Below are 23,734 nucleotides of genomic sequence, written 5' to 3' on the forward strand. Positions count from 1 at the left end.
AGTCATTACATTTGAACAAGAAATATGTCTGTCTGTCAGAAAGATGTTCCCAGTTCTTGGATGAATCCCCAGATCCAGTTCCTCCAGCTGGAGGTTGCTTTATTCTCTCTGACCACTGGATTTCCAGGAAGCTATTTTTGATTGAAGGTGAAATACAAATGATACCAAATAATTCTTTCCACTTTTGCTCACTCTTATCAGGTTTTGAGTTGAAAAACACTGTCTTTTGGTCTTTGAAGCGGCAAGAAAATACAAGGTTAGCATTGCAGAAGAGCACTATATTGCTATCCTTGGATGTGATTATTGTAAAGAAACCATAAAGAAATTCAAATACTAATCCATATGGATTAGTTTTCTGCAACCTTATATTATTTATCAAAGAGATTTAAAGGAAAAAGATGGGAGTGTTCTGCATTATACACAAACAAAAGCATGCTGACTTAAGTCTTACATAGGCTTTTAAATGAAAAACTCCAGTTTCTTTGTAATGGGAACAAAACCAGCAAGCACCAGTATTGCATTTAGTTTCTGTGAAGTATGATATACCAGACTAGACCAGAGAACAAGGTATATGGTTATGTCAGCCTGTTCTGATGGTTAAACTGGTGGATGCTACAGGTTGCTTAGCAGGTATATGGCAAAATTCCACAAATAATAGGTGAATTTTGCAAAGTTAAAAAAAATTAATCTGAGAAAAAACATAAACAAAACTCATAGTACACTCAACACACTGCAACTAACAATTTTCGCCTGACTTGTAACCAAGAGGAAAAGTACAGCTGAAACATAAAGTTATGTAATTGGAAATTACTTTGAACTGTGAGAGCCTCATTTCTCTCTATTAAAGATGGTAAAATCCACAGAGGTGAGATGTATTTGATCCAATGAATTGCATACGCAGAACCTTCTTAACAGAACTATAGTAACCTGGTCTCCAAAGCCTCATGCTCCTGCAAACATGATGCATTTGTGCTCACACAGAGAATGACATTTTATACAATACACTTGCTCATTAGTCTTGGACTTTCAGTCACCTTCCTCTTGTCCACCAGCTATTTGCTTCTAACATGGTAATTTGGGCTTCTAGTTCACTCTAGCTCTCCTGGGCTTAACACATATGGTGGTTTAAAAGCTTTCTATTGACACAACTTCCATTTTCTTTCTCTATGCCCTCCCAGGACTGTTAGCAGTCATGTTAGTTTGTTTCTTATTTCAACTGTCAAGTTGATGTTTCCTTTTCAAAAACTAAAAAGGTCCAAAGTTTCTAAATATTTCATCCTTTTCCAATAAATGTAACAAGTACTGATGTACTTAGAAAGATTATGTTTGGTGACAGACTCTCTCATCTCCCTTTAACCTAATACTTCCTTTTCCAGAAAAAAAACATAATTACTTCAAGAGCAATTTATTTAATTACCATTATGGGAGACTTCAAAGGAAATTGGTTGGATTGAAATAGTGGTATCACACTGACAACTTTTTGCAGAGAACATTTTGGTAGAAAATATGCTGAATGTAAGGCTGTATTTAATGTGACAAAAATGCCTCATGCTATTCTTTTGACCAAAGCTTTCAGTCTTTTTTTTTTTTTTAAATATGTGTATGTATACATATATATACACACATATGTATGTTAATTATTTTTATTATTGTTATTGGCCTCCATTTTTCTTCTATGAATATAAATTATTTGCCCTGTACTTGCCTCATATTAAGGTCATTCCATCCAAAAATTATACTGTTCTCAATCCAGCAGTTCTACCAAGTGTCATGTTCTTTTTAACACCTCACTGGTCTACATTTGGGAGAAAACTATCTGTTATCGATTTGGAAGCTAAAGCTTTACCTGACTGGATGCATGCTCATTCATACGCAAGTGTGAATGTACTGTCCTGTTCATTAAAAAAGACATTGGTGATCTAAGATGCAGAAATCTAAGACTGCTGATCTAAGCTGCAGATATATGTCACAAGTCCTGATTGTTGCACTCTTAAGGTCAAGACTTGCCCTTGACATCAGGAAAAATGGTGGCAAATGTAGAGTATTTAAATCAAAAACATATAATGTACTTACAGAAGTTATCTAATTATAGCTGATTCATAGTTCCAGCTATGAATAACACTAATCTAATTTTAAAAATGCCCAGTTTGCCAATTTCCCATGACCAGCTTTCTGTGAAACATCAGTTTCTGAAACTAAGACTTTCATGCAAGAACAACTATAGGTTCAAGGTATTTAAATTTTGCCTCATCTGCATGATATCATGGTGCCAAACATTGTTTGAAAATTACCAAGGCACTGCCTTAAAACAATTGTTAATCGTTTCTGTCAGAAGAATAGAAATGAAATGTTTGGTCGCAATCATCTACAATTACAGGTCAGAAATGCTGCCAATCTATAATCTCTGGGATGTATTAGTATTTCATATGATCAGTTAGAAATTCATAATGAACAGGTTTAACACAAAATGAATTATGTTCATGAAAAATATACTGAATCATTTGCCCTTTCTGCAAATGTATCATTTGCATGAAAAACAAATTTTAATTGCAAGCTGACAAGCCTGTCTTTTTTGTGCTATTTATGTGCTTGGCATCTAATTTCATCACCTTAGCACCTTTGATGCATTTTTTGTTTTGTATTATAATATTGGGAATTATGTCTTAGTCCTTATAGTTATGGAACACTGAAAATCCAGACAGTTCCTCTGATTTGTGTTCAGAGCAAGTCAGGCTGCACAGGAAGCCAAAGGGAAGGTTGCGTCTAATGAAGGTGGTGTTTTCTTTGTGGGTGTTTGTGCCTTTGTTTTTTAAGTTAAATGGAAATATTCTGTGGTGACTGCTTATAACAGGACATCTCAGAAGATACACAAATATTGTTTGAATTATGATCTTGTGATTTAATGGATTGTAAATAATAATTTAAATATGCAGTTTTGGTCCTTTCAGCTGTAGCATCCCATTAGGTACTTAAACAGTGATGGTGTCCTTTACTAGAGCTACTGATGCTGTACTAGGAATATGCTTGAATATTGTGATGTTATTCTCTCATGCAATCAAACCATAATAGGTCTCTTCACAGACAATCTCAGCCTATGAAAAAATTAATTATTGATTCAATTTTTCATTCAAAAAAATCTCAAAGTGGCTTTTATGCTCTCTATGGAAGGAATCTGCACTAAACTGGAACAGTTAAACAAACTATGAAAAAGAACCTTACATGTGCATGACTGAAGGATCTGAACTCTTCCCTCTGCAGCTCTGAGAAAGCTGAGGAAAGGAAAAGGCTCTTTGATTAGAAATTTAGTTCTCACCTTTTTTCTCTAGCAAATGTATTTGAAAAAGACACTCTTAGTAATTCACTAACTTGTCAAGTTTTATAAAGATAAGTGTTACAGAGAATCTAATTATGTGAACCTCTCTAAATGAGAGTCATAGCGGTTGTTAGACTTAAACAAACTGCTGTCAGTTGCTTTGCATATGCTTCTGAAGTGCCAATCTTTTATCAGAAAGTTTCCTATTTGAGGGAGACCAGACTGAAGAGGACCAGGAGATCAAGCAGTCTACTAGAATTATATTCAAAGTGGAAAAATGTTTTGTAGAGGAACACACTGGTCATATAAAGACCCCACAGGATGCTGTAAATAGTTTGGCATTTCAGCAGCACTTCTGAAGCTGCCTCTAGAAATGAAGCTGTAAATACAATACCACAGACTGAGTTTAGATTTCTGACTGCGTGGAGGCTGTCAGCCCTTCAGCAAGAGATTATAGATCAGAACAGAACTGGATTGCTTGTTGGAATTCTTTCTGGTAAGGTTTGGTAGCTTAGTAGGCCTGCCTATAGCCATTAGTTTTTGATAGGTTTTCAGTTATCAATTTTAGTCTTGACTCTCTGTCTCATTTTTGGCATAAAACAAAAAGACGGTCAGTCACAGGACAAGTGTTATTTAGACATTCAATAGTATAAATTCTTAGAGAAAAAAAAAATTAAGGGTTGGCTTGTCATGTAAGTACAGCATTAGTAGCTGGAAGTGCATTGACTTTAGTTGTCATTTATTTCCTCCTTGGGGTATCGTTTATAGCCACTTACGTAATAGCAAACTATATTGAAACTAGCATAGGCATAGGCCACAGCTATATTGGCCTTTGAGTATACAGGAAATTATGACAATTCCAGTTTGTCTAAGGTGCACAAGAACACAATTACTATTTAAAATAAACTCTACCAAGATCTTAGTCATTACTTCAAATGACTCTATCAATCACCATGTTCTTTAATAAGACTACCTTTCTTAAGCTAGTTGTTTTCCTGTAGAGTTTATGCTTAAAAACAGACAGCCTCTGTCACATTTATCTTAAGTGGATCTCCCCAGGGCAGCAAGTAAATGTAAAACTCTGTTTACAGCCATTTTTCATTTCCCAAGCCTTTTAATATCACTCTCTCAGGCTTACTTCTGTGTTATTCACTTCATAATGTACTAAGTCTTCTTCCTACTGCTTTGTATGAGGTACACCAAATGGCAATTTCACTGTTCATGAACGAGTACAAGTTAAATCAAAGCCTGGTAAAAATACTTTCCTTCCATGATGATTTCAGAGGTGGATACTGAAGGATGTATCACATCATATTAGACAGGAGGCTAGTTTTCTTCCTCTTTCCTGCAAAATTACTTCTATTTTCAATGAGCCATCATTTCTGGTTTTGTCTATAGTTTCCTAATACTGAGTCTGAAAGCTGCTACAGGAGAGCATGGCTACATTTTGAAAACTGTTCTTTGGAGCAGCTGGGGATTATTGTCTTTAAACTCTCAGTAATCCAATACAGTGCTATAAAACATAATTTAAAAATGCAAAGGATTAATATTTTCTTTCATAGGACTCTACAGAACTGAGAATAGGATTCCACAAAACTTACTTAGCATTTTTAAGGTGACTTCTATTGCTAAAGATGAAAATTGCCAGTACTGTAAAGATTTTATTTATGTATTTAGTACATACAAATCTTGCCTTGACCTAGAATTCTGCTGTAGTAGGATATCCCTAGAATCTTGGCTGTTTGCATGCCATATATAAAGCTATATATAGATTTAGCTCTGTAGAACTGCAACCTCAGATTATAATCCTTTGCAACTGCATTGTGCTCCCATGCAAAACAGCAGAATATGAATTGGGGGAGTGTGAGGTTCTCAATATTCAATGGAACAACTAAGAGAATTTTTGTCCCAAGTACATTTAAATATGAAAAATTTCCTTTTCTGGACTAAATACTTTTGTCTCGTAAGACTAATTATGTTTTGTGAATGACACAAAAGACCTTATATAAATTTGCATTCAGATGAGGGTTATTTGCTGTTCACTCCAGTGAGACCTGAAATATGCTTCAACAAGAAGAGAGATTTGACATTTCAGAGGGGCTCACAGGGAGTTAGTTGCTGGCAGTCTGTTTTAGAATTACACATTGGGAAAAATGAGATTTACTAGTTACCTATACAGCATGAAAATCTTTTCCTGCATCAGAGATCAGACCTCTTGTCATTTAAACAAAATATTTTTTATTACCTACTGCATATTGGCCTTTAGTGGTTGGTTTCCAGTAGATACATATACATGGCTAGTCTCATGGAGTTAGTCATATTCATAAAGTCAGTTTGCTGGGCATGGACTCCTTTAGTTTTTAATTTTCCTACTTTGTATGTGATGAGTAAGGGCCGTGGTCCTGGCACTTAGAGAGGGAACTCTGCTGATGTGTGAATAGAGCTCTGTGTTCCAATGCTGCCCTGGGAGAAGGGGTTTGTTTGAGGAAGCAAAAATCCAACTCCTAATGGGACAATTTCCTGACAAGACGTGCATAAAGCCTTTAACTGCTGGGGTGTAACTGAAAGTTAAAGAAGCTGATATTGTCTCATCCTCCCGTTCAGGTTCCATTTAAAGTAGACCTTGCAAATGATGGTACACCACTGTTGCACTTTTCTCAATTCTGCATATCATATAAGTAGTTCTATCAAGGAAAAAACCAGGCATACTCTACTTCCAGTGGAAAAAATACAATAATCCTAATTCTAGTCTTGTCCAGATTTAGAGTACTTAGAATCTCACAGAAAGTTTGGCATTTTTCAGGACTAAAGCATTTATTTTAAGAACTGGGTTTGCTATATACATCATGCATAGATAGATAGCTAGAGAGAGATATGCTATATAGCAGAGCTTGATATGTTGCTAATGTTATTTCGTATAAATAAAATGAGATGCCTTCTTTTCCACGTGTGTTGTAGTGAGTCTAAACTAAAAATTATTCAAAGATTGGTCTGATAATGCAGAACAGTTTTAAATCAAAAATTGAGAAAATTAAATTAAATGTGAAAAGTACGGATTCTTGGTATTTTATCTGTTTCAAACAATAGGGGCCAGGCTATTTGTTCATCTTTATGTACCATTTTCTTGAAATGAGTCAAGGAAGAGAACCAAGTTTTGTTAAACAGGAAAAAATTAAATTAAACCAAATGTTAGGTTATCAAGATGTGTGAAGCTTACTGGTTAGTGCTGAATAGCTTTCTGCAGCAAGTAGTATCCTTCAAAATATTTTCATATTGATTTATATAAATTTATTGAAAATACTTAGGCATTGGGTATTTCAATCCAGCAATCTGCAAGGATAAAAATACATGTCAGAGACTGAACTCCTGCATTCACACTGTTATGCATACATTCATCAGTGCACATGAGTAATGAAACGGTTGTGCACAGAACTATTCCACATCCCTCAATTCATGTATTTTATTTAAAAACTCCCAAAGTAGTTAAATTCATGATATGCCCTAAAGATTAACCAGTGTGGGCTCAGTGGGACTCGACTGATTATTTGATCTGGAAATCTTTTTCCTACCTTCTTTCCATGTGAACGGCTCATTTTTCATGACCCCGCTTACAGTATTCAAGGAAGAAAGAGGCTCTTTGCTAACCATTTAAGTTAAACCATGGAGTATGAGCCCTGAGGCTGCTTGCAACAGTTCTATCCCAAAAGCAGAAAAATGTCTAGGTTCTTGTTAGCTTTGCTATGCCTGATTACACAGAGAAGACGCCCAGCTGGGCCTGCCGCTCCATCCTTATACCCAAAACTCAGGCACTCTTAACTCCAGAACTAATATGATCCAATATTTATTCTGTCGTTAAAAAACTATTCATTTCCTTGTCTGATGATAAAATTATTGCGAAATAAATCGTTCATCTTTTCAGCTAATTCTAATTACAGCTAAAATCTCATTTGGACTGTGAGTTTGCTATATTTACTTGATACTTTTGCAAAACATTTCAGAACATAATCATCTATTATTATATTGCTACACTGTGCTCTTGACTGCTTTCTGCCAAGTGTATTCCTTAGAACAATTGCTATTTTAATGTATCATTGAGAAGTTATGGCCTAGATAAATCAGAAAAATTGTTTAGTCTGTTATAATTTGGCATACGATCATTTAATAGAACACAGGAAGTCAGCATGAATGTTTGGGATTTTTTTTGCTAAAAATATAATGAAAGAGATTTAAAGTTGGCTAGACTTTACTTCCGCGACTAGTCTTGTCATTAAAATAATCTTTGCTGGCTCTTTATTTTTGTTTATTAGTCATCTATGAACAGTCATTCAAATTTGTGTGTGAAGTTTTCTAGAGCAGACTGACTTTTCAGATGAGCCCATTAGAGTAGGGATAACCCCATAACCCCACCTCTCCACTGTGCTGTGCTGCATGGTGAGAGTCTCAGCACTTGGCGGTCTCGCAGTGTGAGGGTGAACGAGGAGAGTGGAGTTGATGCGTTGTGGAGCAGTCAAGACCCTGGCTCTACTCCATGCCAAAGTCTGTGGACATGGTTATATAATTTTTCAGGTTTATGATAGATGTGTTCTGAATTAGTTGAATAGCATCTTTCCATTAGGAATATTGAAGGGTTTTCTATCGGTAGAAGAATGGACTTTTCTTATGTTAAAACTGAAATTTACTACCTCTGCATTTCCAGAACTAAGTAGCAACTGCAAGTACAAAACATAGACATTATTATCTATGTAGCTAGAACTGCCCTGAAGACATGTTCTCACAATTTAGGGAGATCTTCTATTTCCATGCAAACAGTTTGTGTATGCACCTCACCGTGTATGTTGTTTTTCAGAGTGCGGACTAGATACTGTTTTAAGGTTTCTCAGTCCAGCATACCTCAACTGATCCATTAACATGAGCAGTATTTGGGAATCTCATGTGTTCACGTGCCTCTCTTATGTGATTTGATCTTGTGTGGTGGCTGGTTAACTCCTGTTTTCCCTTTATCCCTGATAGAGCTATTATTCAGTACCAGTGTTACCAACATTTCTATGCGGTTAAACTATGTTAATGGAATTCTTCCTTTTGAGAAAATTGCAGTTCAAACCTGGCATCCACTACATTTAAAGAAATGGGATGCAGATTTTTTTAACAGTTTTCTTAGGAAAACTTAGGATTTCAAAATGGTATGTTGTGCAATACTAAACAACAATGAAAAAAATCAGGATGTTGCAATTTGGTCAACTGCCCACTGAGATTTGCTCTACTGTGGTTGAGGTATATAATCTATGTGCAGAAATAACAATAATGTTAAGGATATCTTAAAGACTGTGATTTTTAAAGAAAGACTAGAAACATTCACAGCAAATTATTCTGACAATTCACTATCTGTATAGTGTTGTGCAGTGCCTAAATAAAAGTGCTGCACACGGAGAATTTGTGGACACTCACCAGAGCAGCATTCCAGCCAGCTGCAGCAATTGCCGTCTGTCCTCAGATCTGTATTACATGCTTACAGGATTACGAGGTATTTTTCTACAAGAGAAAAGGAATTGCTTTATAAATTGTTTAGCTGGTTTTCCACATTTTCTGCTTGAAGAAGTAGGAACCTGTAGGCTTCCAGCAACTGAGTTAACATTCAAATGTTTGAAAGGTTTTAAGTAGATTGGGAAAAAAAAAAAAAAAAAAAAGAAAAAAAGAGACTTCTTTCTTGTTAAGAATGCTGCTTTGTTATTTAATCAGTTTATTTTAGCTTTAACTTAAGAGAATCTTGTGCACCTTGCCTTTTAGGAAGAAAGTAGTTTATAAAAAGCCAAACTGTAGCTGTTTTGAATTTAAGTAATTTCATAGACTTCAGTGGAACCCTGTTGATTTATTCTATTAGCTTTTCTTATGCGGATAGGAGTCAGAGGGCTTAATGCTGTGGCAACTGCTATGTAACTGAGCAGAGAGTATGAACTTCAGGAAGGGAGAAGACTAGAGGGGCACAAGGAGGCCAGGGAGACCTTATTGCCTGCAGGTCTAGCTTTAATTGCAGCCTATCTAGCAGTAGGTCACTTACTAAAGAGCCAGCTTGGTATTACAGCATGGAGTCCTTTCACATTATAACTCAAAACAGAAGCAATTACCACAAACAGCCTTAGTGATATTTTTTTTTTTTAGCCCAAGTAGTGGATGACAGATAATAGTTTTCTTTATCTTGAAGAAATGTAGCTTTATTGCTTCCTATTTATACACATACATGAAAAGGATAAAACAAAAGGTAGCAAACAATTTTTGCTTTAAATCCCTATTAGTAAATTAAGCATGTATGAGTGATTAATAATTTGTTTCCAGAACTTCACATATGAATAGCTGATAATAAGTGGCATATGTATCATCTTGGCTCTTCCATTATTGTTAAGCATCTTTATAAAGTGTTTACTGATTTACATAACAGTATTGAGAAGTTTGGGAATAATGGTCATATTTGTTTACTTTCATTGTTGAGATGATTATGTGATGTTAATGAAGAATAATTATCAGTGAGTTTACTTTTCAAATGCATCCAAAATCTATTTATGTAAGCAGTTTACTTTTTTTTTTTTTTTTTTGCCCCAGCAGATTTAACAGTGCACAGCTGTCTCAGCTGTCTAGGTGTACCTTCCCATTTCACTTCTGTTTGGATCATGTAGGCCCTGTTTAACAGTCCAAGAGCCCAAGAACCTCTAACTGCTGCACATGAGTAACATGCTATAGATCCCTGTAGCAAATGTACCTGTCCGGCATCGTTAGCTGTATTGGGTATAGCATTGAAGACTATTTGGCTCAGAGGATGCTCCATAGTAAACTACTTTGGTTTACTATGATTGACTGAATGCAGTTATGAAGCAGTCTGAACTGCCTTAATATGTAGAATTTGGTTACATCAATAAATTTATGTAGACAAAACATCCAAAACAGGTAACCTCAGAGCCTGCTTGCTGCCAGGTCAAATTTACACCTGCCACAAGTTGTAAATCCAGAGGTGTTTACTTAACAGAACAGAATAACTCATTTTACATCTGTGGGATGAGTAGAGAATTTGATAGCTTGTATTTAAAAAGATTTACTATGGTTTAAGTGAGTTAAATGATAGGGTAACTTGGTAAGTAAATATGGCATACTAGGAGCTTTAATTTTATTTTTGCTGTGCAAAACTTGGATGTGTGAGGAAGTGTCCTTTCCTTTTAGAATTAACTATTATCATAGAGAGCCACCATAATAACTAGTATTGAAAGGCTTTTCATATTTAACCCACTTCTAAAATAGGTTAAATATCAGTTTTCAGGTCCTTTAAGTCCTACATTATTTTTACCCCCCAAGAAAATGGAGATATGAAACAAGCTTTGAAACCACAGACCTAATGCTCCACACTTCACACATATATATTGTGTCAGAATAAAAGTATTTTTCTGACCAAAGTAATAGAGATTGTTTTCTTTTTCATGTCTTCCATGCTGCTATGAGTCATCTGCATCGGTACATCATATAACAATAGTAAAGAATTAAATGGATATACCAAATGTTATACTTAATAAATATGCTTAGGAAGGTCAAATTAGGTGTGGGTCTATGTGTGTGACTTTCGTTTAATTCATTATGCTGGAGCCATTATGGTGGTGTAATTGAGGTGATTTTGGTTTGCAATGAAATAAAAGTTAAAACTTTGTTTGAGGAAATAGAAACTAATATTTAATTTCTTATTTATGAATTATTTGTAAATCCTTGTTTGTCAATGATAGGTGTGTATTTTTATGTTATTGTGCAAAGGGATTTGGATGGAAGACATGACTGCTCAGGATTTGAGAAAGACAGCCTGAGATGGATGGGTTCGATACTAGTGAGATGTTTGTGTCTTGATGGAGTTATAAAATGTGATGTAGATTCAAGTTTTTCCCTATATTCACATTTTCTCTGCCACAAATACTATGTTATGAACTCCATATTGCTCACAAAAAATCATTCTGTTTTAAAGAAGATGGTATTGTATATTTATACTTATGCCCGTATGACTATAACATTGAGGGGTTTATTAATATCTTGCAGAAGAGTAAAGTAAATTACACTGAAAGTCGAAACAAACATCGTAGGGACCTTGTAAAAATTGGCTGTTTTATAAAGATTGAAGGAGAATATATTGGAAACCCCAGGGATAAGTCAAACTGGGCTTTATTATTGTTAAGTGCTAGAGGTATAGACCTTAGTTCAGGTTTCACTGTATTATGCAATTTCTGCTTCAAATATTAATTCTGACCTAGTGTTTTAAGAATTGTTAGGAAGTAAGAAATCAATATCATTCTGGTAAATTAAATCACAGGGAAAGTAGGAATAAATAGCTAAATCAATTGTTATATTATCAAAAGTAACTGAATATGTTTTTATTTGTTTGTGACATTTATCAGCACCAGAACAAAGACAGCAGAATTGGCAGTCAGTACTGCTTCTCCACTTTGATGACTTGATCCTCAGAGAGAGGTAGAAGGGCTACTTCAAGGGTCTAAATCCAAAATATAGGTCCTTTGAGTTCTGCCAGCCACTCCTCCTGCCTAGAAAAATATAGGTAGTTATTTTCAGCATCTGTTGGTCATGAAAGGGCCTTTTTCCAGGCATGTGTAGAAATATTCAATTCTTGGTAAGGACGTATCTTGGTATCTATCTTATATCTAAACCTATGACTTAACAGCTTATATCTAAGGCTTATATCTAAGCTCCAAAGAGGACTTAGATATGAATTAGGTATTTCTACAGTTACTTTGCATCTTGGACTAAATCCATTTGGAAAGATCATGAGAAAATACGTTTCTCTGTCTTTCAACTTCCAAATGAGTGCCCTAACCAGCAAAGTCAGGAAATTTTACAAGGTGGCAGTTACATGTAACAAAACATCAAATATGGTCATTACTCAGTACTTCATAATTATTAATATCTTTTAATCCTCTTATTAACTGGAAATTTTCCAAGGTAGTACTAGTTTTATTTTGCTTAATAAAAAAATTATTGCACCTCAAAACATAAAAGTACTGACAATCTTCTCCATTTTACTTTCTTTCAGGAATTAAGCTGGGAAGCTGCAGAGCACTAAAGTGATGTGTTTAATGTGTGGTGGCATCCTATGTGCAGAACATTTTATCTGAAACTTCGGTAACCCCAAACTTTTTGACTTCCAAGGTGGAAGGGGTAGATTCTTGGATACTCCTGTGCCTACAAAATAACCAAAAATGAAGGAGGACAATTGTTTACATGCCGCTCTTATCTGCCTGGTCATGCTGTATTACAGCCATGCCGCAGCTACAGAAAAACTGAACCACACAAGGCCATCGCTTCATGGTCACCATGAAAAAGGAAAAGAAGGACAAGTTCTGCATCGTTCAAAAAGAGGCTGGGTGTGGAATCAGTTCTTTGTTATAGAAGAGTATACAGGACCAGATCCTGTACTAGTAGGAAGGGTAAGAAAGAATTTTGTTTTCATTCATGGGTTAATATTATTTACAGTATTATTTTGTGTGTATTATTTTATCTTGCCATTGCTTTTCTGTTGTATTCACCTAGAATTAATCATTTTATTGTAGCTCAAGGTGCTATGCAAAATATTACCTAAGTGAGTACAAATTTTTCCAGTGACCTCAGCAGACTTTGAGTGAAGGTGTACAAGCTGTTATCTAACACAACAGCAAGAACCACAGCAATCACTTGAGCAACAATATGTCTCAGGAATATCTGGTATCGTTCTTGGGTCTTTAGAAATAGTAATTAAAAATGTGTTGTCTAACCCAGTAGATCAGTAAATGTGTACTGCTCAATCTCTTAATTCTTTCAAGTAAAATTAAATATATGAGGGGTATGTATAGAGGGAGAGATATATCTGTGTGCGTATATGTGTGTACACACATCCTCAACTAATTTTTTATTGTTACTGTCTAACAGTAACAGTATATATATAAATAAAACAGCATTTCAGCCAGTTTATAAATGTTCAGCAGAACCATGTTGACTTAACCCCAGAACAAAAAGAGTGGAGAACAGAATCAATGACAGCAAATCCCATTCTGGTATTCTGGTTTAAAAGATGGTTAGTGTTGTGCAATTTGTAGCTGTCAATATACAATCAATATAGCTATAATTTGGCACAATATTTCCCTCATCAAACTGATGTGTGGATTGGTTGCAAAAGTAAGAATGTTTAGTAAGCATTTGTTACTTCTTTTATATTAGAGGTTGTAATTAAAAACTAGTTGGCAATTGCTGACTGGCTCATTCATTACATCCCCTTTGTGCTTAACAGCTTCTTACATGCAACCTAGTAGAATATGATTAGTATGAATTGTGTAAAAATCATTGTAAAAATGACTCTTCCTTTCAACTGCATTTGAATAAGGAACCTGGTATTACTATTTTCTCATGTATTCTCTTCCTTAAATCTTAAACCCTGGGTCTCAGTAGCACCCTAGGTGTGGTACCGTGCACGTCTGTGAAGGCAGCTTCTCTGAATGCAGAGCAGATGTGTTCACAGCATGTGCCTGAGCATGGATTATTGCCTGATGTAAGATAAGATTTTTGAAAACTATGAAATGATAGTAACCGCATGAAGTTTTTTTGTTTCATAAACACATGCATGAAATGTATACTATCTTGTTAAGGTATGTCTGTTTCTCATTTTTGTAGCTTCATTCAGATATTGATTCTGGGGATGGAAACATTAAATACATTCTCTCAGGTGAAGGAGCAGGAATCATTTTTGTTATTGATGACAAATCAGGGAACATCCACGCAACAAAGACACTGGACCGGGAGGAAAGAGCTCAGTATACTCTCACGGCACAAGCTGTAGACAGGAACACTAACAGACCTTTGGAACCACCTTCTGAATTCATTGTTAAAGTTCAAGATATAAATGACAACCCGCCTGAGTTTCTTCATGAAAACTACCATGCCAATGTGCCAGAGAGATCAAATGTAGGTAAGTACTCATAAATACACTTCAGTTCCTGGCCTTACGGAAGGTGTTGCATTGTCAGTACATCTTGGCTTTGTTTAATTCGTAGAGTCTAGAATTTTGGAAAGTAAACTTTGCTTCATGCTCAGCCAGTGACTCAGCCAATTTATCTAATTTGCTGACCAAATCAAACTCTGCACAGCTACTAACTGTCACGATTGAAATGTCTCTAGATAGTTCCTAGAACAGGACTATTTCTTGCTAGGAAGGAATGTCAGGGTCCCATGGAATTTATGGCGTGTGAATACTCTGGGGTAAACGGCAAGATCATTCATTTGGCAGAACTGTCTAATAAAGCTAAGGAGTTACTGTCATACTATCTATTTCTTTTTTATCTGCTGTTTGAGCTTGTGTCTATCTCAGAGATTTCTATAGGAATTATTTCCCTGAAACTTACTGAGGTAAACATAAAAATAATACTCTGTTGTTTGGCTGTCTAATGACAAAAGCAATGTAACGCTTAAACTACCGAGGAAAAAAAACATAATCGTACAGAGTGACTGCCGACTTCTATATCTTCTCTGTTTAGAACATTAATCCACATCACAGCTGGTGGCAAATCTTTTTGGATTGTATGAGTCTAGTTTTTCATATATAAATTGCCAAATAAACTTTTTTCATTTACCGAACCTGGAAATAAAATATTAAGAAAAAGTTATGCCATATAACCAAAAGCATCTCTGCATGGTTCTTGCAGACATGTTTGATTCTGACTGTATTTCTTCTCTCTTTGCTTTCCATTTTTAGGTACATCAGTTATTCAGGTAACAGCTTCAGATGCTGATGATCCTACCTATGGGAACAGTGCCAAACTGGTTTACAGTATTCTTGAAGGTCAGCCGTACTTCTCAGTGGAAGCTCAAACAGGTATTATTGAGCAGTTTATTTGACTAGGACCTCATAACTGGAATACATTAAAATGAAGAACTAAAAATATTGACTGAGGCAGTACAGTTTGGTATATCTACTGATGTGTTTGAGCAAAGCTTCCTTCATTCTTTCTTGATTCTAGCTAAGCTCTTTTGCAGGTTGGGCCCCTGGCATTTGGTAGAGCTTCTGGGTACACTGCACTAGAAAGATGATACTATTTCTTTTGTGGTATGATATGGTATGATAGAAATGACAGTTTCTGTTCTGAACTGTAATTCTCCAGGGTTATTCTATGTTCAGCTGTATTGAATATTTGGGCTACTTCTCTTGCATAGCATGAAGCACAGTGTAGGGAAAGCAGAATCTGCACCATCACTGCGATTATTGCTGTATTTTAATGCAAGGTAAAAATGAAATAGCCAATTTTTCGTGATGTGAACCTGTGAAAATTTGTATGTGCCATATTTTCTTTGTATTTATAGGAATTATCCGAACTGCCCTTCCGAATATGGACAGAGAAGCTAAGGAAGAGTATCATGTTGTAATACAGGCAAAAGATATGGGAGGACACATGGGAGGCCTCTCAGGGACAACCAAAGTGACAATTACACTTACAGATGTCAATGACAACCCACCAAAGTTCCCACAGAGTAAGTGACAACAAAATCCTTACTCACATTTACTACTAGTACCCATAACTGTATGATTTCAGACATATTCAAAGCTTCAAAAAGCAGTAATTGATGCATTATCACAGCAAACATGGGAATAGATAAATATTATTTACACATTTTTGCTAGTATCATATAGAGGTTTAGTATCCAGATTATTTGCTTTGTGTTGCAAAGTGAGACATTTTTTAAGGTCAAGATTAGATTACAAAGATTCCTAACACTGCACTTCATTTTTAAAACTACTGGACCATGTTATATAAGAAATATACCTATGATACGGTCTGGCAGACATAGCCTGGATTCCTCTGTTAATGGTGAAAGAAGCCCCATTTCTTGAGGACTCTTTTGTGAGTTAAACCAAATCAGTCAAAAAAACTAGTAAATGCACCTGCCCTGCAGCAGTGCTGGGATAAGCTGGTTTACTTCCTTTCCTGTTTTCATAATTATAGTGCGGATGTAAAAGACACTATAAAAAAGCAAGTGATGTTTACTACCATGCTCAGACCACAAGAACTTTAAGAAGTCATTGGGGGGAAATAGAAGGAGGTTAAAACAAAAATCCCTGCATGTATTGTTCAGGAACAGATTCTTCTGCGTTGGGAGAATTGTAGTATGCAGTAGTCACATAACGCGTGCAGCAGAAAGCTCTCCAGTTAGATTTACAGTCTTTGAAAGAGGTCTCCAAGTGGCCTCATGTCATGCCTTCCAGTACTCCGAGTTCATAGCTATTTGCAAGCATAGTTATGACAGTAATTTTCAATGAACAAATTCACTTTGTTTTTGATAAAGATGGACGAAGGAAAGGAGATCTACTTTATGTTCTTACAGCTACATTTCTCAGGCTTGAAGTCTCTTGCTTATCTTGGCCCTTGATGAAAGTGTTCCACAACCTATTAACAGATCCTGATTATGCCCTTTCAGGTCTTTGACAGACCTTCAAGTGCCTGAGCATAATTTTCTATTTCACATAGCCTTTCATTTTAAGTGTTGATGCTTCATCTTTTACTTCGATAAACATTCTCAGTAAATGAATATCCATAAGAATAGAAGTTAAGACTGGATACTCCTCAAGACTTATGTTTACCATGGCAATACAGACTAAATTTGATACAATCACATTTTTAAATTGATGATTGAAATGTATTGCAGGTGGTCAAATAAAGTATTTTTTTTATACCTGTGCTATTTATTTTGCACATATAAAATTAATCAGGGCTGACATTAACAGATTCAGTCTTCACAGTTGGGTAGAAGTACATTAATGGACCCACACATCTGTTCTGCATCTCATTTCTGCATGGGTCGGGGTTTTTTTTGAGTGCAGTGTACACACCTTCCCAACCCACCCTCTTTCTTCTCTCAGAAACCATTATGACACTGATGCACCCAAGACATGACCATCTCTCTAACAAATCTTCCAATGTTGCGGCTTTCTGGACCCTCATGCAAGACCATAAGTGACATAGCCAGTCCCTAAATGTAAAAATCTATGTCTGCATTTTCTACCATTCTAATAGGAAAGTATTAAATCCTAAAAATGTCAAATTTTACATACCTCATAAACATACCTTTTCACTCTGAATCATAACCTGGGACCCCACTATATAGTATTTTGTTGAGTAACTGCATCAAATGATAGATTTTTTCTACAAATTCAAGCCACTTTACTGAGTGTTTTGGGAGAATATTTAAAATTACCAGAAATGCCAAATAGCAGTTACTCTACCTAATTATTCACCCCCACGTTAAAACCTTAATTTGGAATGCTTTGTGATGCAAAACCAGGATTTGACCTGTTTATATAAACATCCAAGTGACTGATTCTTCTTTTCGCTCTTTTTTTTTTTTTTTTTTTTGTTCATTGCTCAAACCCTTAATGGGTTATATACTTAAATTTTGGGTTATTTGTGACTAGAGTTAATGATCTATTTCAGTGACATGTGCCAATTGGTTTTATGGGTAATGATCCAAGTCCCTGCCTGGTGTAAGTCTCCTGATGTTTCTAGGGTGCTTGTGTAGCAACAAGAGCAATTGAGGGGGGATAAATTAGATTGTTTTATTTTCCCGTGGTTTTGTTTTATCAATTTATTAATGCTGATGAAGTGGCAGAAAATGCTGACATAGATTTCTACATTGAGGATCAGGTTATGTTATCCGAACTCTGGAGTGGGTTGGGAAGGTCCTGGAATCAATGCTGCCTGAAGGACAACTGTTGGAGAGAAATTTATCCAGGAACAGTATTTCTCTCCTTTGATGTCCCTGAATATACAAGATAAAACCCGTATGGCAACATATCTGTGGGGTGTTTGGAGATGCTTTTCCTACTGGAGTTTGATGAAGGAAAGCCATTTTTTGTTTGGTGTGGAATCCCATACAAATTCTCTGTTGTGTTAAATTTTAATAATCATTGCTACTATATGTTCACACTCCAAATTGAAGGCATAGAAAGCAGTGTATTTATTCTTTAGCCAGCAGAGCAGAGAAGTCTTATCCAATTCATTGTATATAATTTGTGGCTCCTGAATGAATGAGCAGAAACACTTCTGGATTCTACAGGGTTGAAGGTCATACCATGTGTCATATGAAAGAGAATTTTCCTTCCATTTTTGTAATAACATTTCTGATATGAATGATAACCTTGATGTCACAACAATTTCTGCATTCTGAGTTATTAGTTGTCTTTTTAACCCCACCCTGAACAGAGATACACAGATGTTGTGTAAAACAGAAGTGAGGAGGTACTGTTACATAGATTAGCAATGTGTTTTAAGATTTCACAGATGACTTCTCAAAGCTCTTTATAACATAACATTCCTTCGGGGGATTTGAAAATGTAAAAAATTACTGTGTTTATTTGGAACTTACAAGTTAAATAACTAAATGTACAACTGGAGAGCAGACTGCATACTTAAGGCAAATTCCTTTTTTTTTTTTCCCCACCAGGTGTGTACCAGATGTCAGTGTCGGAAGCTGCTGTCCCAGGAGAGGAAGTAGGAAGAGTGAAGGCCAAAGATCCAGACATTGGGGAAAATGGCTTAGTAGCTTACAGCATCATTGATGGAGATGGCATGGATATGTTTGAAATTACAACAGATTATGAGACTCAGGAAGGTGTTGTAAAGCTTAAGAAGGTAATACCTACTAATGTGTAGTATTCTTTGTTGCTGACAGAATATTTGGTAATAATGGATTACCACCTAAGATAAAATATCAGTAAATGCAATTTCACTTAATTTGTTTCTAAAGCTGTGATTAACTCTTAATATTCCATTTCCCCATTAGCTGAATTGGAATGGAAGAAAATAACCAAGAAGAGTTACATAAACACTGTACAGTGGATTAATTGCCCAAACTAAATGAATTCATAATAAAAAGTCACGGTAAAATACAATGCCATTGGCTTCATTGTTAATGAAGTTTTGCCTAGTGCTGATAAGTAGCAGACATTCACTGTTGCTTTATGTTCGGTCTGAATAGCCTCATGCCCTATAGTTTGAATTCTTCAGCTGTGCATTGTCCACAATATTGTTCTGAAGGAGTCACAGGCTATGCAAAAAGCAGCAAAAATACCGAGGTGATTTCATATACAATCCATCAGTGTGATCTTTAAGTGTTACTAAATGAGTTTTAAACTACATATTACAAATCATAAATCTTATTCATTATTTAAGCATTATTATTGTGCCCTTTGTATCTTCATAGCTATTCATCTCTCTCTGAGATAATCAAAACTCAAAGGAGAAGGCCTGGGCAACTTAACTTCAAAGTTAGCCCTGCCCTGCACATTGGGGCAGTCTCTCAGGAAGAGACCCAGAGGTCTCCTCTGGTCAAAACTATGCTGTGGTTCAATTACTGTATCTGTTCTAGAGGTGGGAGTGTATATCTTAAGTATTTTAAGATATGGGCAAACTGTCACACCATTCAGTCTATGGTGTTAGCATACTTTGTGAATTGGGGTTGGCACCTGCATGATCATTTAGAGGCTACCAATACTGCAACATTGCAGCCATTTCACGTCAATGACAATGCAGATATGCTGTGACTGCTCAGGCTCCCCAAAAGACTTACCTCATAGGGCATTATTTCACCTCCCCTTTGTAAAGTGCTATGAGATCTATGGATGGAAAGAACTACAGAAATGAAAGCACTGCAAACCATCTTCATATTTCCCATACTAAAATAATTTAAATTCTCTATGTCCTATCTCATGGTGCACCCAGTGGCAATTCAAGCCACATCCGTATCTCTAAAAGAGTGCTTGCCAGATTGGGATAGACCAAACCTGGCATTTTGTGGGAACCCCTTTCCTATCTGTTGTTCTTTGTTGTTACCTGGAAGGCTGCATGAAGAGAAGGTTAATTTTCCCAGTAAAGATGATTTCATGAGTGATACAGCAAGCAAAGAGCAAGACAAGGACTGTCATGATATTTTGAGTGCCTTCCTATGCTGCTCCATACATAGAATGTAGCTCCTTCCATTTGAGTCTTTATGTTTTTAAATATACACATTTCAGTCCAAGCTTGTTGACAGATGCTCACATTTGTTTTATGTCATTGAATACTAGGGACTGCTTATTGCTTTTACACTTTAGTATTCCTAACAGTGGAATGCATTGTCTTCTTGTTTCTCAGCTCTTAGATTTTGAAACCAAAAAGTCCTATAGTCTGAAGGTAGAGGCAGCCAATGTACATATTGATCCTAAGTTCATCAGCAACGGGCCATTCAAGGACACAGTAACAGTGAAGATATCAGTGGAAGATGCTGATGAGCCACCCGTGTTTTTAAAGCCAAGTTATATTTTTGAAGTACAAGAAAATGCGGCATCTGGTACCGTGGTTGGAAAAGTACATGCCAAAGACCCCGATGCTGCAAACAGTGCTATAAGGTATGCTTCATTAGAGCAGGCTGTTTCTTTCTAAGCATTAGCTTTCAGAATTTTTATGCAAGTTATGTAAGTACAGTAATATTATAAATTCACCCAAAATATTAATAACTCTAACCATACAGCATTGGTTTTATGTCTTGTTCCATAAACTACTAGTTTCTCAAAGCCTGTGTCACTAAGAAAGTGTATCATAGCTATGTCTAACTAAAATATAATTAAGGACATCTGTGTTAGACTCTAAATTATATTTTCCATAAAATATCTTATGCTATTACCACAGTATGTTTTTTCTCAAAAGACAGAAGTCTGTACAGTAGATTAGGGATTATGTTGGGTAATTGTTAAACCTGAATTGCTAACGACAAGCATATACACACACACACCTACCTTCTGCAGTTACACTGGGTAGTCTTTGTTTATTTTTTTTTGTCATGTTCTCAGTGTAAATCAAATTATGAAACTCTGTTTTGTGGGTATAGTTAATATTTCAAAGAATTACAAGGTAAAGATAAAAAATCTAGAGCTATATAAAGCTGTACAAATGTGTACATAATGGGTATTTAATAATCTGATATGATCAATTAACATTCCGAGTAATCCAATTACCAGAAGACTTAGAAGAACTTCATGGTTAATATGAACAGAAGAAAACACATATCTCAGTAGATATTTTTATCATGTTTTATAAGAGAAAAAGATAAAGAATATTTTGGGACTTTAATATAGAGACTTCAAAGAACAATAATTTTCACTTACTACAAACATTCTGATGTAATATTTTTTCTAAATGTAGAAACCAACCAGGTGAATCTCCTTTTAAAAGAATGCATATCATCCCTTTGACAATGCTGTTAAGGGTAACAATAAGTGCACTACTTAAAATTATTTAAAAATAATAATGACCTAGAACAAATTTGGTTGCATGAAACTACTAAATCCTTCTTTTATCTAATTGCTGACATTCCATCTTCTTTAGATATTCAATTGATCGTCACACTGACCTTGAAAGATATTTTGTTATTAATGCAGAAGATGGAAATATCAAAACAATAAAAGCTTTGGATAGGGAAGAAATTGCTTGGCATAATATCTCTGTCTTTGCTGTTGAAGTCCGTAAGTATTTCGCTGAGGTATTTTATAATCAGTGGGATAAATCTGTAGTCCTCTAATTGTCTGTTTGATAAACTGCAATGAATCCCAATAGAAATACTTCAGAATATCACATTTTTACCTGGATACGGCTGGGATTTTGTTTGTTTTGAGGGGTTTTCCTGCTTCTGTTTAATTTTGGTTTGGCTTACTCCCGCAGACAAACAACACCAGGAGGCTAAAGTTCCAGTTGCGATTAAGGTCGTTGATGTCAATGACAATGCTCCAAAATTTGCAGCAGCCTATGAAGCGTTTGTCTGTGAGAATGCTCGCAGCAATCAGGTATGTCTGTGCCCACCACCTTCCCTGTGCGTGAATTTCTTTCTTCAGGGTGTTAGCCCAGTTTTGTGTTGGCAGCTCAAATGAGTGGTAATAAACAAATGCTTATTTTGAAATTTTGGCCAAAATACCTAGAGCACTCAGAAAGGCACTTTCCTGTGTTTTTATTTTGGGTCGCTATCAACAGTTACAGATACAGTGCTTCATGCACTGAATATAACTCTCATTGACTAAGTATCCACCATCACATAGGCAACTAAGCTGTTTGGAAACAGCTTTCCCAGTTGTGAGCCTGTTTTGGATGTTACAGAAATACTCGGCATCTTATGGGAAGAATCACAGTGCAGTGCTTGTGGAGTTTAGCCTACAGATTTACCCCTGAACAATCTGTGAGGAAGAGGGGTTGGTATCATACAGAAATATGGCTCTACACTTTTGCAGTTAGTGTAGCAGCTTGAAAAGGACATTGTGCTAACTCCCTCTGAGCTGCCAAATTTTCTGCAGAATTTTATTTAGTCTATTAAGTTATCATTAACAAATATTGGTATGTAAGAATGTATATATATATATATATAGGTGTATACTTTTACATCTATAATTCTGTGCTGATTAAATATAAGAGCAAATAAAGATTGCCTGTTCTAGTTTTGAGTCTGCTCTGTGTAACTGCATATATTTGTTCAGGTATTTGGGGTGCTTATGCCATTTCAAAATTCTTTGTATTCAAAACATTTCTCAGAAAGCTGTCTATATGTGATGTGTCTAGAGACGGAGCTGTTTGTTTACAGAGTACTTTTCTTTTACAGCAATTTATTACAATTAGTGCTGATGACAAGGATGAGTCGGCCAATGGACCAAGATTTATCTTCAGTTTACCACCTGAAATTATTCATAATCCAAATTTTACACTCAGAGACAACAGAGGTTTGTGTGAAGATTCTGTCTAAACTAGGGTCCAAAGAAATGACAAAGTAAAACTAATGGCCAATATAATGTCACACAACAGCATTTTCATATTTTTCTGCCTTCAGATTTAGGCAAGGAAGGCAGAAAAATAGTGCTGAAATACAAGGGTGTTCTTGGAATAATATAATACTTGTTAACTCAATTTCATTTTCTTGAATACATATTTTAAATTACATAATTATGCCCTACATGAAAAATTCACTGCCATTTTATCTCCCAGGAAGAGGGTAAAAAACATTAACAAAAACATTCACTAAATGTAATTGGCAGATCTTCCTGATTTAGAGAACTCTTACTTGCTAAACTAAAATTAGCTGAGGCAGGATAAATTGTTAGGTTGCTTGTATTTGTTCACCTGACTCTCCTTGCTAGTTTTTGTAAATTATGAATCACAAGAGACATGGACTAGATTCCTAATGGAGTAAAATCACTGCCATTCTAACCTTTTGTAGGAAGTAAAAATGTGGATTTCTGTTGTGAAACATACCTAGATTAGGTATATCACAGGATATAGGTATCCTGATATGTTTACCAATTTTCTGTTCATGAAATATAGTATAGCCTTGCATTCAGATGGATGTTAAGGTGTA

General features: G+C 35.7%; 1 protein-coding gene across 1 annotated transcript in view; it reads left to right on the forward strand.

Moving 5' to 3' along the window:
- The window catches only part of CDH11 (cadherin 11), a 96,588-nt gene that overhangs the window by 63,271 nt on the left and 9,583 nt on the right, over positions 1-23,734 (forward strand). Inside the window, exons 4-12 of the mRNA XM_074912947.1 lie at positions 12,381-12,774; positions 13,991-14,285; positions 15,069-15,188; positions 15,674-15,841; positions 18,809-18,996; positions 20,497-20,750; positions 21,727-21,863; positions 22,060-22,181; positions 22,985-23,102. Of these exons, the coding sequence (XP_074769048.1) occupies positions 12,547-12,774; positions 13,991-14,285; positions 15,069-15,188; positions 15,674-15,841; positions 18,809-18,996; positions 20,497-20,750; positions 21,727-21,863; positions 22,060-22,181; positions 22,985-23,102 (1,630 nt within the window). The 5' untranslated portion in view covers positions 12,381-12,546. The remainder of the gene's footprint in view (positions 1-12,380; positions 12,775-13,990; positions 14,286-15,068; positions 15,189-15,673; positions 15,842-18,808; positions 18,997-20,496; positions 20,751-21,726; positions 21,864-22,059; positions 22,182-22,984; positions 23,103-23,734) is intronic.

The sequence above is a fragment of the Athene noctua genome, chromosome 9, assembly GCF_965140245.1.
Source record: "Athene noctua chromosome 9, bAthNoc1.hap1.1, whole genome shotgun sequence".
Classification (NCBI taxonomy): Eukaryota; Metazoa; Chordata; class Aves; order Strigiformes; family Strigidae; genus Athene; species Athene noctua.